Below are 15,677 nucleotides of genomic sequence, written 5' to 3' on the forward strand. Positions count from 1 at the left end.
TTAACTCTCTCAGCTTATTAAGTCCAATTTAGTGATAGGGAAATCCTGTTGCAGGAACTTTGGCTCAATAAGTTAGATTAGGATGAGTAGATTCCGAAACAGAAACTGGAAACAGAATGGAATATGATAAAAATGACATTGTCTAAATTAGAATAATAATAGTAATAATTCTCGGGTTGTGCATACCGAACCGATGTCACCGATCCAATTTCATGCCATTGCCGAAGCATCCTTAAGAGCTTATGGTTTTTTTGATAATAATAATATTGTTATTCTTAAGGAGATTATAACTGTATTCGAAAAGGATCCAAACTAGAGTAATTGTTTTTTAATAAAACTATCATCATATGATTTTACTTTGCAAAATACAAAATCTCGAAAGACTGCAAACTGGTTAACCAATAAACATCATACAATTTTTTGCAGCGATGGAGAAAACAGTTTGCCGCAAACTCGAAAGTATCTCAGGATAATTACAAACGGGAAAAATAATTTTTGTAAAGGTGGGGAAATGATACGATTTCTACAGAAGTTTTTTGGGAGTCGTCAGCTCATCAACAGGTTGACTTTTTATTTTGAGTTTAAATTACAGGTATACTTGTGAGTTGTCGCGCGATGATTTCAATCCCTGTTTGGGGATGTGCTCGTCGTCAGTCAGCCGTGAGGTCGTTGACGTCAGTCTCATGATCTTGCCAATAAGCGCGCGCCTTTAGTTTTGTGCATTTGTCCCTTTTAATGTGGTCAGGTAATGTACATGCTCGGGTAGCTCTTGTTTGAATCCCTTTATGACACATAAAAATGTGTGCTTGAATCAATAACTTGTGATTTATTTACTTTATTATGGTTATTTTGATTTCTAAATTAGACTTACAATCATAGAAAACATTATTCCCAAACAAGATCGGACATGTTCCTCTATGATAATAACCTTTGGATATTTTGGTTGTGCGACCTTGCTCACGTGCACGGCAATACCTGTTGACTATTGATTGCTCATAATGAGGGAAAATAATACATGATACATACAGGGCGATACCCTGATATCGAAGGTAGATTTACGCATTCAACTACCTTTTCGAAAGAGTACAGCCTGATAGTCGTTTGGACTGAAAAGTTGGCTGCACATGCAATTTCACAATGCCAGAAAATTTAGCCAAATGGCGGTATAGTCTTAATTGCAAATTATGTAATAAAATTTACTTGTGACCCCGGGTCTAAAAAAATTCTAGCGCACAGTTAGTCTCTTGCCCGACTTGAACCTCGACAACGGCCGTTTCGAGTAAGACGTAATCGATTCTTTAAGGTAAAGGTTGACCAATCGATGCACTAGTAAGGGGCTGATTGTCAGAAGGTGACGGTGACAAATTGCTTCCGAGATATTCGCGAAAGAAGTGCAACTTTAAAAAAGTGTTTATCTGTCTTGCAGAAGTGACATTTAGTTTTGAGTTCTACGGCTGTTTGGGATACTGTCAAAGCCGTCTTTCTATTAGCAGGCTTATTCCCCAGCTGCCCCTGTTTGGGAGCTCTTCTGCAAGACGTGGATTCCTCAGGCGCTAAGTGTTGATATCGTTTATTAAGCGCCTTTGAGAAATCTTTCCATAACAGAATAAAATCGTAGTTAAGTTGTTCTAGGACATCGCGATTATTTTTGCGCTGGCTAGAATTTTCTCGGTGTCGATAAGACCGTGTAACTCTGCGGCGGATGGCGCTTGCATTGTTGGAATTTCAAACAAGCGAGAAAAAATTTTACATTAATAAGGCCTTTGCGGATACTCATAATTGTTGCAACTTTATCGCCTTTATATGTATAAGGGGGAGTTACTTGACCACGAACTGCGCCCATAATTCTAATTATATGATTCTTGTTCCGGTCAAGCTTGTGGGGAGTTTAATAACCCGACACAAATGCCAACAGCAGTAACAGCAGATGGCTCGTCGCTTACTAGGTACACGGCGAATTCGCGTAGTAATGACTCGCCGAAGAGGGGAGGGGAGAGAGTTTGAAGACCAAGTTGGAAAAAGTGAGATTTTGGAGAACGTAAATGTTTGAAGAACGGGCAAGTTTGGAGAATGTGAGAGTTTGGATAACGTTAGCGTTTGGAGGCCAAGGATGGAGAAAGAGAGAATGGAGACTTGACGGGCAGAGCGAAAGTGCCGTGTGCAAAAAGGAATAATGGAACTCCGCCGGACTACGGAATCTGTAGTTAAATTTGGAAAGGAACGTCACAATAAGCAAAAGTGTGAGGCTAGGGTGGAACGTTCGCTTTTACTAGGCGCAGAAGCGAAGTTAAGCCCGAGGCAGCTTCCTGGCGTTTGCCTTGACTGTCCGCGCGATCTGAGCAGAAACCTTCCGGAACAGAGCAAGGGACAGGCGGTCGTGTGTCAAAAGGAGTTATCCTGGAAAGCGAGTCATTCTGTTCACCCTAGTCTTAGAGCGGTGACGCTTTTCTAGCGGGCGACTAGCAGTCGCCGAGTCAACGCGTCAGGGACAAGCAGCAAGCTAGGAGCTACAGATTTTGAGTACCAAGTCAACGAGGCGAGAGAACATCAAGGCAACCAGAACCGTCGAAGACATCATGGGCAACATGTGGCGATATCGAGGCCGAGTTACCAACCCCCCTGTAATATTATACCCGCTCTAAAATACATTTTTTAAATTAGTTCTAAGCTTAATTCGGACGACTTAAACATATAGCTGTTAAAGAAACGGTCAGAAAATTAATTAAATAAATATTTAAAAAAGTTGCTTTGTTATTTAAATATAAAGCTAGCAACAATCCGTAAAATGTTTTCTTCACTGCAATTTTTAAGCCCTCTGCAAGGGTATGAGGACGAATCAGCTGGTACACAAAGAAATAAAAATAAATGGCATGTTCAAAAGAATCTTTTTATGTTTGTTGGTAGTTGAAGACTACCTTTAAGAGTCTCGAATGCTTCGCCATTCTATCCCTGCCATCTGCAATGCAGTTACGATTCCAATACGCCAACATGGTCCTGATTAAGCAGAGTGCGAAAGACTGTGCCGCCTGCAGCTTTTATGCTAGAAACAAGATTTAAACTGAAATATATTGGAGTTGTTGATACATATTGTTTGAGCCAAAAAAACTTTTTTGCCACGTTCAATTTTATACCCTTCCAGAGGGTATAATAACTTTAGTCAGAAGTTTGCTGCGCAGTGTAGGAGACGTTTTCGACCACATAAAGTATATATATTCTGATGATTCTGATCGTCACTAGACGATTTAGCCATTTCTAGCCAAACTAGTCTCTCAGTTTTAAAGCTATCGGTCGGAAGCTTTCACAAAAGTTTTCTTTCTATTGTAGGTAATATATAAGTCGGAAAGAGCCGAATCGGAAACCTACATCTTATAGCACCAATAGAAACTATAGGGAAAAAATTTTTTAAAAATTATATCTTTGATGTTTTTTAACATATAACCTCCTAGCTTGGATATAACATTTTTAATTGGTTTGGAATTTCGAGTTAAATTTTTTCAAAATCGGACGACTATATCATATAGCTGCCATACGAACAATCGGAAAATTGGTGAAAAAATAAAATGAAACAAGCAATGCTTCGGTGTTTTTCGACATATTATCTTGTAATTTTGGATACATCATTTTATATTTTTAAGAATTTCGAATTAAATTTAATAAAAATCTGATGAATCAAACATATAGCTGTTAAAGAAACGGACAAAAAATTTATTAAATAAATATTTTTACCGCGCATTTGTATACAAGGACATACTGACCAAAAAGCGTTGATGATGAACAAAAACCCGAGATGTTAATAAGCGTATTGAGTATTTTTACAAAAATATATCGGTACTAGTTCAATGTATCGCCAAGCCTTATCCCACTACGACCTATACACCATCTAAGTCGATGTGAGTACTGGGCTTAATAGCGTCTTTCCACAGCCATCGACCATTGCGATCATTGAAATTCACTCGCAAAATTAGGTATTTTTGTTTTTTTTTTTTTGTTTAGCTCATCTCAGTTCCGTTACAAACAGCGTTAGCCTCATATTGGCCTCTCTAAGATTAGCTCGCGGATTTAGACGAAGTTAGACTAAGCTAACGAATAATATTTATAAGAACATCCAAATGCATTTTTCAATCCCAAAACACAAGTACCAAAAATCATCTAAGCTCGATAAAAATCTGTAATAAAATACTGAAATACTGAATCGATTTGCGTGTGCGGTTCCGTTTTTCGCTGTAGCGATATGTATCGACTTTTTGCCGTCTCTTTCCTACACGTGTATTTTAATGCATGAAATGTTTAATGAAGCGGAATTTGGTCGCTAAAGCGGAATGCTACTCTGCCTAATTAGGGCATTAGCGTTATTTATTAAAATCGATTCAGCAATTTTTTTTTAGTTTAACTATTACCAAATATTAGGCTTTAGGTTACGATGAAAAAATAAATATGAGATGTTTAACTCAACAAAAATTTGTCAACTGGTTAAAACTCAACAGGAACCAATTACTGTCGTTCCCTTAAATGCATTCAATTTCAGTCTAATTTGCTAATTTGCTAAACTCAACAGTTTAAATTTTTAAGTTTTATCGAATTTTTAAATTTGCTCTCAAATTTAACTCGTCTGGCAACTCGACTGTTATCCACGGAAAACTAATTGCATATGTACATTTATAACCCACCCTGTATAAGGAAACCTCACTATCGGTTCGAAGAACCATGGTACTTAAACCTTCCTTGCTGAGTTGGTTTTGCCGACACCAAAATCGCAGTGTCTCCGCATGGACTCCGCTAGCTACGGCATTCAATGCGCCTTCAGCCAGACGAATCAACTTCACCCGCGTTGATGTGGTAAGAGGTAGAGTATGTCAAAACCTGAGCAACAGTATCAGTCTTCTTGCAGGGCCTCTTTCGTATGCCAGAGCTGCGGAGTTTTGAAGGTTTTTACCTTCTCCGTGAAAACGCGGAAACCCGGACGCAGGAGCTTGTCTCGGAAGCTATCTCATCGCAACGTCGACGTAAGATGGTCGATATTTTTGACGACCTTTCCGACTCCCTATGTAAGGTGGCAGACCTGGCCGAGTTCGTACGGATCGCGCATCCCCAAAGCAAGTATACTCAGGCAGCGGAGCAAGCCTGCATCAGCATTTGCGGCGTGGTGGAGCGCCTAAACACTCACAAGCCTATTTATAAAGTCCTGAGCCAAGTAGTGGAGCATGGGGATAAATTTCCCACCAGCGAAGTGGACAGGCATGTTGCCAGTCTGTTCCTATTCGACTTCGAACAAAGTGGAATTCACTTGCCCGAGAAGGAGCGTCTGCGAGTTGTGCACCTGAATGACTGCATTCTTCAGATGGGCCAGAAGTTCATGAATGGAGCCGTCCAACCCAGTGTTCTTCCGCTCAGCCACGTCCCTGTGTCAATTCGTAACTAGTTAGTAAATTATTATATATGTGTACAAGTTCATAACTGTTATATGTATATTTTTTCCAAGCTTTCCTAACTCAGGTGGCAATGTAATTGTCACTGGACTTTGCACAAACGCGGAAAGCGTCCAGATGCGGGAGGCTGCCTATCGACTATACCTGCTGCCAACCGATAGCCAGGAAGATCTGCTAAGAGACCTGCTACTTTGCCGGCATGAGCTGGCCTGCAGCTGTGGGTTCGATACCTATGCCCATCGGGCCCTTAATGGCAGCACCATGGAAGGTCCGGAGATAGTCCGCGAGTTCATCGACCAACTGTCAGAAAAGCTGCGACCTCGAGCTGATGCCGACTTTGCCAGGATGACACAGATGAAAAGACGGGAGGGCGGGCAGGCGGACGCCGTGGCCGCAGTGTGGGACACGCCGTATTTTACCTCTCAGCTTAGGCGGGAATCGCTCAAAGCCCAGATCGACGAGTTTCTGCCGTTTTTCTCTCTTGGCGGATGCATGGAAGGACTGGACAATCTTCTGCAGGCGCTCTATGGAGTTCGGCTAGAAAACACTGAGATGGAGCCAGGTGAGTCCTGGCACAATGACATTTACAAGCTGGCTGCGGTGCACGAGACGGAAGGACTGTTGGGCTATATATACTGCGACTTCTTTGAGCGAGCGGGTAAGCCCAGCCAAGACTGTCACTTTACCATCCAAGGAGGCAAGCGTCTGCCAGACGGCACCTACCAGCTGCCTGTGGTGGTGGTCATGCTTAGTCTAGCGAAGCCGCGTTGGAGTGGACCGAGTCTCTTATCGCCAGCGCGAGTGGATAACCTTTTCCACGAAATGGGCCACGCTATGCACTCAATGCTAGCTCGCACCGAACACCAGCATGTAACAGGAACGCGCTGTTCCACGGACTTCGCTGAAGTACCGAGTGTACTCATGGAATACTTCGCAAGCGATCCACGCGTGCTACGAACATTTGCCCGTCACTTCCAAACGCATAAACCAATTTCCGAGGACATGCTGTTGCGGCTGTGTGCCTCTAAACACCTTTTCGCCGCCAGTGAGACACAGCTCCAAGTGTTTTACTCGGCTCTTGACCAGGAGTACCATGGAATAGGGGCCCGGCAGGGCGGCAGCACCACCGAGACACTTCGTTCAGTGCAGAACCGTTACTATGGTCTTCCCTACGTGGATAACACTGCGTGGCAACTGCGCTTCTCCCACCTGGTAGGTTACGGAGCTAAGTACTATGCATACCTCGTTTCGAAGACAATTGCCTCCTGGATTTGGCAGTCGTACTTTGAAGCAAACCCCTTTAACCGCCAAGCAGGCGAGAAGTACCGGTCCGAAATTCTGGCGCACGGAGGAGCAGTTCCTGGCCGAAAGCTGGTGGCAAACTTCCTGCAGCGCGAAATGACCCCCAGCGTGTTGGCAGACAGCTTAATAACCGAGATAGACTCAGACGAGTTAAAAATTAAAGAACTTATGGTCAGCAGAGGCTAATACTCATTAAACTCATTCAATTGTATATAATTTTCATATAAAACTTATTTAAATTTAATTTTGTGTAAAATACAAAGGTTGTTTTGCTTTCATGACTAGGAGGGTCCCAGTGCAGGCATCAGCTCCACGCCAACGAACTCTTTGGCTAAACGAACACCCACAAAAAACAGTCCATAGCTCTTGACCAGCATCCTGCGTGGAAAGTTGCAATATTAGTTATATAATATCGAATTTATATAATCGATTTAAATTGTATTTCTAACTCACCATTGGAATTCGTTGTTGTAGATTTTCCGCAAGATATTTATTGGGTTTGACGACTTCACCATCTTGATAATTTATATGAAAATTTTAAATATATCCGAGGAAATGTCATTACCCGTTAAGACAAGTATTAGACGCTAGAGCTGGGAAACTATCGATGACACTATCGAGGTATCGAATATTTACCTTACTAAGCTACCCTGCCAAAAACAAACAACTAAGCAAAGGCAGAGTACCGAAAGTGAGAATTTCTTGTCAAAGAAGGTGCGATCGGTTTTTTTTAACGATATATAGCACGAACACTTAGCTACAATAGTACAAGTTACGGGTTAACGAAATAAAACTAGATAAAAAGATTAAAGTTTATTATTTAAGTTTGGATACGCACAAAAAAAGGTCAATGCTTAGGCAGTGCTCTGAAATATAAAGTGCGTCCATTTTTTACCCGTTACTCGTACAGTAAAAGAGTACTAGATTCGTCGGAAAGTATGTAACAGTATAACAGGAAGCGTTTTCGACCCCATAAAGTATATATATTCTTGATCAGGACCACTAGCCGAGTCGATCTAGCCATGTCCGTCTGTCCGTATGAACGCTGAGATCTTGGAAACTATAAAAGCTAGAACAGCCAAACTAGGCATGCAGATTCCTGGGCTTCCTGCGCAGCGCAAGTTTGTTTCAGCGGGGTGCCACGCCCACTCTAACGCCCACAATCAGCGAAAAAAATTTTAACTGAAATGTGTTTGTCTTTAACTTTGCTGCTTATAAAAATGTGCCACGCCCACTTTAACGCCCACAAACGGTTTAAACGCTGAAATCTGTCTGCCGCCCACACAACATCTACTGAAATGAAAGAACTAATGATTCTTATGTTAGCATAACGTATTTTAAGTGAAAATCCCCACCGACCCCAACAAATCAAATTTTCAAATTTACACTTTTACCAATTTTTCTCCCAAACTAATTGATTTTCTTAAAGTAAAGTAAACATACAAATTAACAAGTAAAACAAATATTTTTAAGCACATGCCCTTACATTTTTCGGAAGCGTTTATGCATTTTTGTACGTATAAATATGTATGTATTTTATATTATATATATCCATCGGTGGACATAGTCTGAATTTCACCAGTGAATTCACGTTGGTCTTGTCACATGCAAGTGACAGGCCATACGACAAATGATTATAAGATTCACGGGAAAGTCACGAGTACCTTCGAAAAATTTTCATTTGAATTTTCACTTGTGAAAAACCGGGTATGCCTTCAATTGTCTAAATGGAGTCTCACTAGTTTTTCGAAGCGTGCAAGCTGTCATGTCTGTCGTTATTACAAGGTGATTGACAAGGGGACATTATTTTCGTAGTTGAATGAAGGAAATGGCAGAAAAAATAACACAATTGGCGAGTGCATTTTCATGAGCACCATTAGACGCGACAAAGAGAATAAACAATTTGGCTGTGTTTGCGAAGAAGCGATATGGAAACCAAAATTCAAAAATGGAAGAAAAGCTCAGAAATTACGGGAAAGAGTCCTTCAGAAAGGGTGTGCCAAGATATTGCCCATCATTGAGAGAAGCAATACCATAACACGGCAAATCTGAAGAACAGAGGAAATCCTGGAGATAATCCAATCGAGAAAGCCGCGTGGTATTTTGCAGCCTACATGGACTTCCTGCAAGGCTCTCCACGATCTCCGCGTGCTCTCCACTGCACCAACATCAACTGCTTATACGGAGCTGTAGAACGCGCTGATGTTTATAGGGTGGGAAAAATAGGGGTCGACTTATCATTACGGACATTGCTAAAATGCTTGGCGCCTTCCTGCAGTATCAGCGGAACCAATCCCATTTTAAATCGGAATTGCATTACAGATGTCTCGAAGAAGCATCAGCGACACTAGAAGGAAGTTTTGAACTAGTTATAAAAAAATAAAAATATCCTTCGAAATTTATATTCCTTTATGCACAAGCATAAATGGCTGCAATTTTTCGAGCCTTGATAGTAAGACCATGTTACATGCATTGCGGGTAAACTTTGAAATCTTCGGTCATACTGCAAAGATTACGATTTTTTTAATGGTGAAATTCTTAGCCGATCTAAGTACTAGGCTTATACTGGCCGTTTCAATCGTTTGGGATTTTTGACAAATATGAAACTACGATTCGGTATTGAACATTTATTGTTCATACCTCTAGCTTGGCACATTATTTATGTTTTCGTACTTGTATGTTCTCATTTTCAATGCCAAGAAGATGAACTCAGAGTTGCACTAAAACTCATCGCCAAACAATCGCATAAAAGCTTCCCTCAAATTTGGATGGGTAATGTTCAGAATGGCGAAACCTCAAACTATCTGAGTTTGCAAGGAGATACCGAAAAAAAAACAAGATTTCACCAGTGAAATCCGATGAAGCAGCGTCGAAAAAACCTTGGTGTTAATATAGATGTTGGGTATCTTTTTCCAAAAGATATCGCTAAAAGTTCGAAGTATCGTCAAGCCTTTAATAGCGTTTTCCCACAGAGATCCATCCACTTTCCATGTCCATGTAAGAACTGGGCTTGAAAGTGTCTTCCCACAGAAATCCGTTGAACGATGTTTTCTCAGTGCAACTCTTAGTTCTCCTTCTTTTCAGTAAAAATTAAAACATTCATTACGAAAACGTATACAATGATGACAATCTTTTATCACGATAACATAAGCAATAATAAGAGGGAATATTTGAAAGGCCATTTAAATGTAATAGCTTTTTTAAAGCCATAGATGTGCACTGAGGGAATCGGAGTTAAACCTTTGATAAAAATCCCAACCGATTTAATCGGATAAACTCAAGGGGACGAGGATATTAGTTTCTCATTTTACGTCCGTTTTATTTGCTCTCTCGACTCGAACTGATTGGCACAGGTCATGCTCCTTCTCAATGGGCTTCTCGGTTGGATTATTTTTAGAAATTTTACTATTTTGTGGATTTGCCCATTTGCGGTATTGCTTCCTGTGGGCCCAGTCACTAATAACGGGAAACATTTTTGCGAAGTTCGAATTCCACTCGCTTTCCTTAGCTCATCTGAGTACCGCGTTGAAAAACAGATTCGACGAAAAGCGAAATGTATATTTGTCTCTCGCGTACTCTTATGATTAGCTCGCAATTTTCGTCGATGTGGGTACTAGGCCTCAAAAATACTCTTCGGAGGAGCATTATCTTTTTTTGAGGATTATTCTTTGAGTATTACTAACAACTGCCCTAGCTTTTTCAAGCCGAGCACACAGGTACACAGAAAATATTTTCCACGAACCGTTTTTAGTTTTTTATAAGGATTGAATCCGCATGAATACAAAAAACCGATGTTTTCTGTAATTTTGAATTAACTGGAGTTTTCTTATACACTTTCTCTAAAATTCTCAATATTTTTAAAATTTCTCTGTTAAAAATCCTACTCTAAAAAATACATCCTAGAATAGGTCTATTCATTTCTTGGAATCTATTTCCTACTAAATAAAATGAAAACACCTTTTAACAAGGTAAAAATATAGTGACGATCGCACCTTCAACAATCAAATGTTCTGATATCAACTTCTCTGACGAAAATGTAACACACGTATTTTAAGTGAGAATAAAACTAGGTATAAGTCGGCGGTATTTCTCCCCACCAGCCCCAACAGATTAAACTAGGTAAATTTTATTTTTACACTTTCACTTTCTCCTAAACCAATTGATTTTCTTTTAAAGACTTGATATGTAATTCTTCTTTATGTATTTATAGTAGTCGCCTTCGCAAACCCTCCTGGTGCGCTTCGTCACTACGTGGACTGCCGTCCACAGTGAAGCTATGTTTTTTTCGTTTTTATCTACTTTTATATGTTGTGAAACGTAATGTATTTATTTACTTATGACTTACATTGTGCAAAAATTATAGGGGCTTGAATTGTAACCGCAGTTTCTTTTCTAAATTTTGAATTTAATCATCAAATCGAGTTAGACCTCATTTGACGTTCCCCTACGTTATCTCTCAATGCGACGGACCCACTCATGTTTGATCTTGATTCGTGACGCTTTTCCATCCTAAGAGTATTTAGGCGATCAGCGTCAGTTTACCGACTCCTTCCAGCGTAACTGCCCCAAAGCTACAGAGAGCCTTTTTTGCGCTGCTTGGACGTCCCCTTTGAGCATTGAGCACTTTTTGTCGCAACAGAGCTCTAGCGACATTTGAGTCCTTTCCTCACAAATGTTCCATGATCCCTCCTTTCGGGAACGCCCTGCCACACAGGCAGTACCTAAGTGCTTCTGCAATTTCTAGGTTGCAGTGGTGGCTTCTCGTTTTCACACTGGTTCTGCTTGCCGTCATTATGGCTCACAAAAGCATCACCATGCTGCTTTCCGCGTATTTTCTTCATCCTCTGTAAAAGACATTTGGAAAGCGATTTGGTTAAAGCGTATGTGTGTTAGGGCTGCCTGCAAATGAAGAGCAAACAAAATTCGCACTTCTAACATATTGTCCTCCCTCCTCGTTACCAAAGTGAGGATTTCTTTTAGGGACTGGGCTGATCTCGTTATAATAGGGTCGTCATGGTGGATCAGGAGGAACTTTGTTGGCACTGGCTCTGTCGCTGAGTCTCTGTTCGCAGCACCCGACTCCTCTTTTTCACTACATTTTGGGTGAATCACCTTCATGTTCTTCCAGCTTACAGTGGTTTATTTTCCGTACCAATAATACTAATAATAATAAATGTAAAAATAATAATAGTAATAATAATAATAATAGTAATAAAAATAATAATAATAATAATGCTAATAATATTGATAATAATAATAATAATAGCTGGCTTCAGTGATATTAAAAAAAATATATTTTATTTCGATTTTGATAAAATTTAATTCTAAATTCTATATTAATTAAAAAATGTTATTTCCAAGCGCAGGAGGTTATATGTTAAAAAACACCAAAGATATAATTTTGTTTATATTATTTTACCACAAATTTTACGATTGTTCCTATAACACCTATATAGTCGTCCGATTTTGAAAAAATTATATACAAAATTCAGAACTAATTAAAAAATCTTATTTCCAAGTTGAGAAGGGTTTATGTTTAAAAAAACACCAAAGATATATTTTTTAAAAATTATTCTCCGATAGTTCCTGTGGAAGCTATAAGATATAGTTGTCCAGTCCAGCTGGTTCCGACTTATATTCTACCTGCAATAGAAAGAAGGCTTTTGGGAAAGTTTCAGCCCGATAGCTTCAAAACTGACGGACTAGTTTGCGTAGAAACGGACGGACAGACGGACGGACGCACAGACGGACGGACGCACAGACGGACGGACAGACGGACATGGCTACATCGACTCGTCTTGTGACGATGATCAAGAATATATATACTTTATGAAGTTGAAAGCGTCTCTTTCACTGCGTTGCAATTTTCTGAAATCATTATACCCTCTGCTAGGGTATAATAATAAAATTTATTTAATAAAACTTAGATTAAAAGAAAAACGCAATATTAAGATGTATAAATTAAGCTAAAACTTCTGAGTGTAAGAATAATAATAATTACAGATTGTCTTTATTCGTGAACGGTTGCTTTCTTTAATAAGGTCTCATCTTTCGGCGAGTAATGCCATCACTATCCTACATACTCAACCTATGTTTTAAAAAACCGTCATATATCTATATACAGATGACGAGGATTCATTCTTCCACTCTTCCATCGGACTTTCGAAGAAACGTTTTGACTCTACAACTAAAAATGATTCCTTTTCAATTCCTTCTTACCCTCCAATATACACGCACAGTGTGGGGAGCTATGCCTAACACTATCACCCATGCCCACGGCCACACTACGTTGACAGAATTATGTATCTGCCTCGCACGAAAGAATGGAGAAACCGTAGGAAATAAAACAAGTGTGTACCAACATCTTTAATCGTTATAATTAGAATGCCTAAAATAATCTGCGATACGGCCTTCCTGGCCTATCTCATGACCTCGTGGGTTTAGAATATAAAGGTTTTACAAAATATATTCTATTACGTACGCCCACCGATTAAGAAGATTCACATATATATACAAACAATGAATTTTAAGCCAGAGAGAGGGGTGCATGTGACTAGCATGACTCAGGCTAATAAAAGCATAAATTGCAATTCGGCAAATTGCGGGTGTCGGCTGACCAGAATAACGACCACGATCGTCCCTCTGGTAACCGTAATCCGGCAGGTGGCAAAGTGCAACAAAACCAACTGGAGGCAATAAGGACCCCCCAAGATGGACAGTAAGACGTCCAAAGTCAACGGCAGCACCGCCAATGTCATCAACACAGTGGAGATCGTTGACCACAAGGATGATATCCAGAATGCAAACAAGACCATGAAGCTCATAGTTGGTCTACTCCTGATTATAGTGCTCTTTAAGGTCGTCAAGATGTACAGACATTCCATTCAGCGACGCCGCGACCAGCATCGCGCCCTGGAGAAAGTAGTGACCCACATCGGAGCCTAAGAAGGAAAAAGCAGTCGGGGCAAAAGTGCTTATAAAGAAAAAAAAAAGAAAAAGACAATAACTGATAAAAAGAGAAGTAAGTGGCCATTAATAACAAATAACAGTGATAACAACAATAACCAACAAACAGCAAGTGCAAGCATTTTTTTCAATGCAAGTGAAGTAAGACTGACAACTAATACAAGACATTTAAGCTGTACTGACCAGCTCATCCATTGAAACTGACGTGTGCCGCTGTGGAACTCCCGTAAGATGCATACATATGTACATATTTATACAGCTATAGTGTTATGTTTTTGTGAGCCGCCATCAAATCTTAAATCTTTCAAAGCCCAGGATCCAGAGCGTCGAGATCTCATCGCCCAGGATAAAAAAAAGAGGTAAGTGTGTCGGAACGAATTTTTATATGAATATATCTATATATGTGTATATATCCGTGAAATATGATCACTACTCAATTCGATACTCTCCGCTAAAAAAAAATAATTGTCAAGTAGAACTATTACATATGCTTTAGCCAACTTTATATTGCTTTTCCATGGCATATGCCGAGATACCTATATATATTAATCAATAAATTTATAATGTGAAAACGAATTTTAAACAATGATGTGCTAGAATTTTAACATGGAAGTGTGTTGATGTAAGAAGTGGAGTAGGTTAAGAACAATGACATAATTTTTGACGGACAACCATGACAATAGGGGATCGTATTGCGCGGCCCACCGCGATCCATTGGCAAACGATTGTCTGAAGGGGAGGGAATTTGGCTGTAACACAGCCCGATCGTTTTGCGATCTAGCGACAGCTAAGCTTGTGGGGCAGTGTGGACTGACGACTGACAAACTTTACGCACTAATATTATTTTTCCAGGCACTTTAAATATTCATTCTTGTTATGTTGGAGAGGAGAGAGGCTTACCAAGATCCCACGACCCGAATACGACGACGCTTATGCCGGCAAAAATGGTGCCTAAACATCGTACTCCTCTCCCTCGGCCCAAGTCCTTTTAAGGACTCAGGCACTAATATGCCCACGTAACAGAATTGGCGCCCAACATTAGGATTTTCATATTCCATAAGGAATTTGTATCAGGGTCAACCATGGCCATGAGTATGGCGTAGCTTCCATCTTTATTTGCCATTAGTAATTTGACTTTTTTATAGAGCAGGGGAATTAAGTTTTTTTAATGTGCACATTTTTACTTTTTGTTTTTCTTCCCAAACCTTTAACTTTAAAGTCCACAACTTCTGTGACTGTCATGTTGAGAGGCCTTCAACCAGGACGTTGTTGCAAAATAGAGGCCTGACTTTGAAATGTTTTAACTATAAAAAATTCCCTGTTCTGTACATGGACAAATTTACCAGGATTTCCGTAAATCAAGAGTTATGAGTTCTTTTTATAATACGGCACTTACGATTATGTGCTGACAGACTATTTGTTGAAGTTAACGTAAATATATTTTAGATGTGCTTTCTGGCCGACGCCCCACGACGTACTAGGCATCGGCCAGGTCGTTTGATAGGTTCGAGTCCAGAATAGCAGGAGCCCAAACATTACCGTAACGCATTTAGCACTTGTGGTGCGGATGTACTGTTCGTTTGTCGATCCAGGAAAGATGGGGGTGAGGGAACTGACAGGAAACGTAAAGCCGACGCCCTACAACGTACTAGGCAGTTGTCCGGTCGTTTGCTTGGTTCGAGTCTTTACTGTTTTCCTTGACATATTTGGGCGGTGGACGATCTTTAGTTTCTCTGGCCGACGCCCTACAAATATAAGGCTAGTTTGTCAGGTCGTTTGCTTGTTTATAGTCCAGAGAAATAGGAAGCCGTTTTTGGAGCCCGAGAATGATCAGTCAAACAACCGGATTTTCGAAGACTGGCGGGAGGGGGTTTTTGGACAGATTCGTGGTCTAGATGCAGCTCGTTTCCGTTTGGAACATTTGCGGTGACTAAAAAAGGAAAGTAAGGGCATGTTAGCTTAGCGGAACCGAGTTGTGTAGCA

At 40.2% G+C, this 15,677-nt stretch overlaps 2 protein-coding genes across 3 annotated transcripts; one reads left to right on the top strand and one right to left on the bottom strand.

Moving 5' to 3' along the window:
• Nucleotides 1–4,263: 4,263 nt before the first annotated feature.
• LOC108023895 (mitochondrial intermediate peptidase) lies at nucleotides 4,264–6,972 on the top strand. 2 transcript variants are annotated; one of them, XM_050887574.1, is made up of 3 exons: nucleotides 4,264–4,833; nucleotides 4,889–5,418; nucleotides 5,480–6,972. In XM_050887574.1, the coding sequence occupies exons 1-3, from the start codon at nucleotides 4,705–4,707 to the stop codon at nucleotides 6,912–6,914; spliced, it is 2,094 nt and encodes a 697-aa protein (XP_050743531.1). In that variant the 5' UTR covers nucleotides 4,264–4,704; the 3' UTR covers nucleotides 6,915–6,972. The 2 variants fall into 2 exon arrangements, with proteins under 2 accessions (XP_050743531.1, XP_016949069.1); XM_017093580.3 differs by having other exon boundaries at nucleotides 4,265–4,836.
• Nucleotides 6,926–7,349, bottom strand: LOC108023896 (uncharacterized). The gene is made up of 2 exons (XM_017093583.3): nucleotides 7,182–7,349; nucleotides 6,926–7,106 (listed from the first exon to the last, which is right to left on the bottom strand). The coding sequence occupies exons 1-2, from the start codon at nucleotides 7,241–7,243 to the stop codon at nucleotides 7,010–7,012; spliced, it is 159 nt and encodes a 52-aa protein (XP_016949072.1). The 5' UTR covers nucleotides 7,244–7,349; the 3' UTR covers nucleotides 6,926–7,009.
• Between the last annotated feature and the right edge of the window lie 8,328 nt (nucleotides 7,350–15,677).

Source organism: Drosophila biarmipes, chromosome 2R (genome assembly GCF_025231255.1).
Source record: "Drosophila biarmipes strain raj3 chromosome 2R, RU_DBia_V1.1, whole genome shotgun sequence".
NCBI lineage: Eukaryota > Metazoa > Arthropoda > Insecta > Diptera > Drosophilidae > Drosophila > Drosophila biarmipes.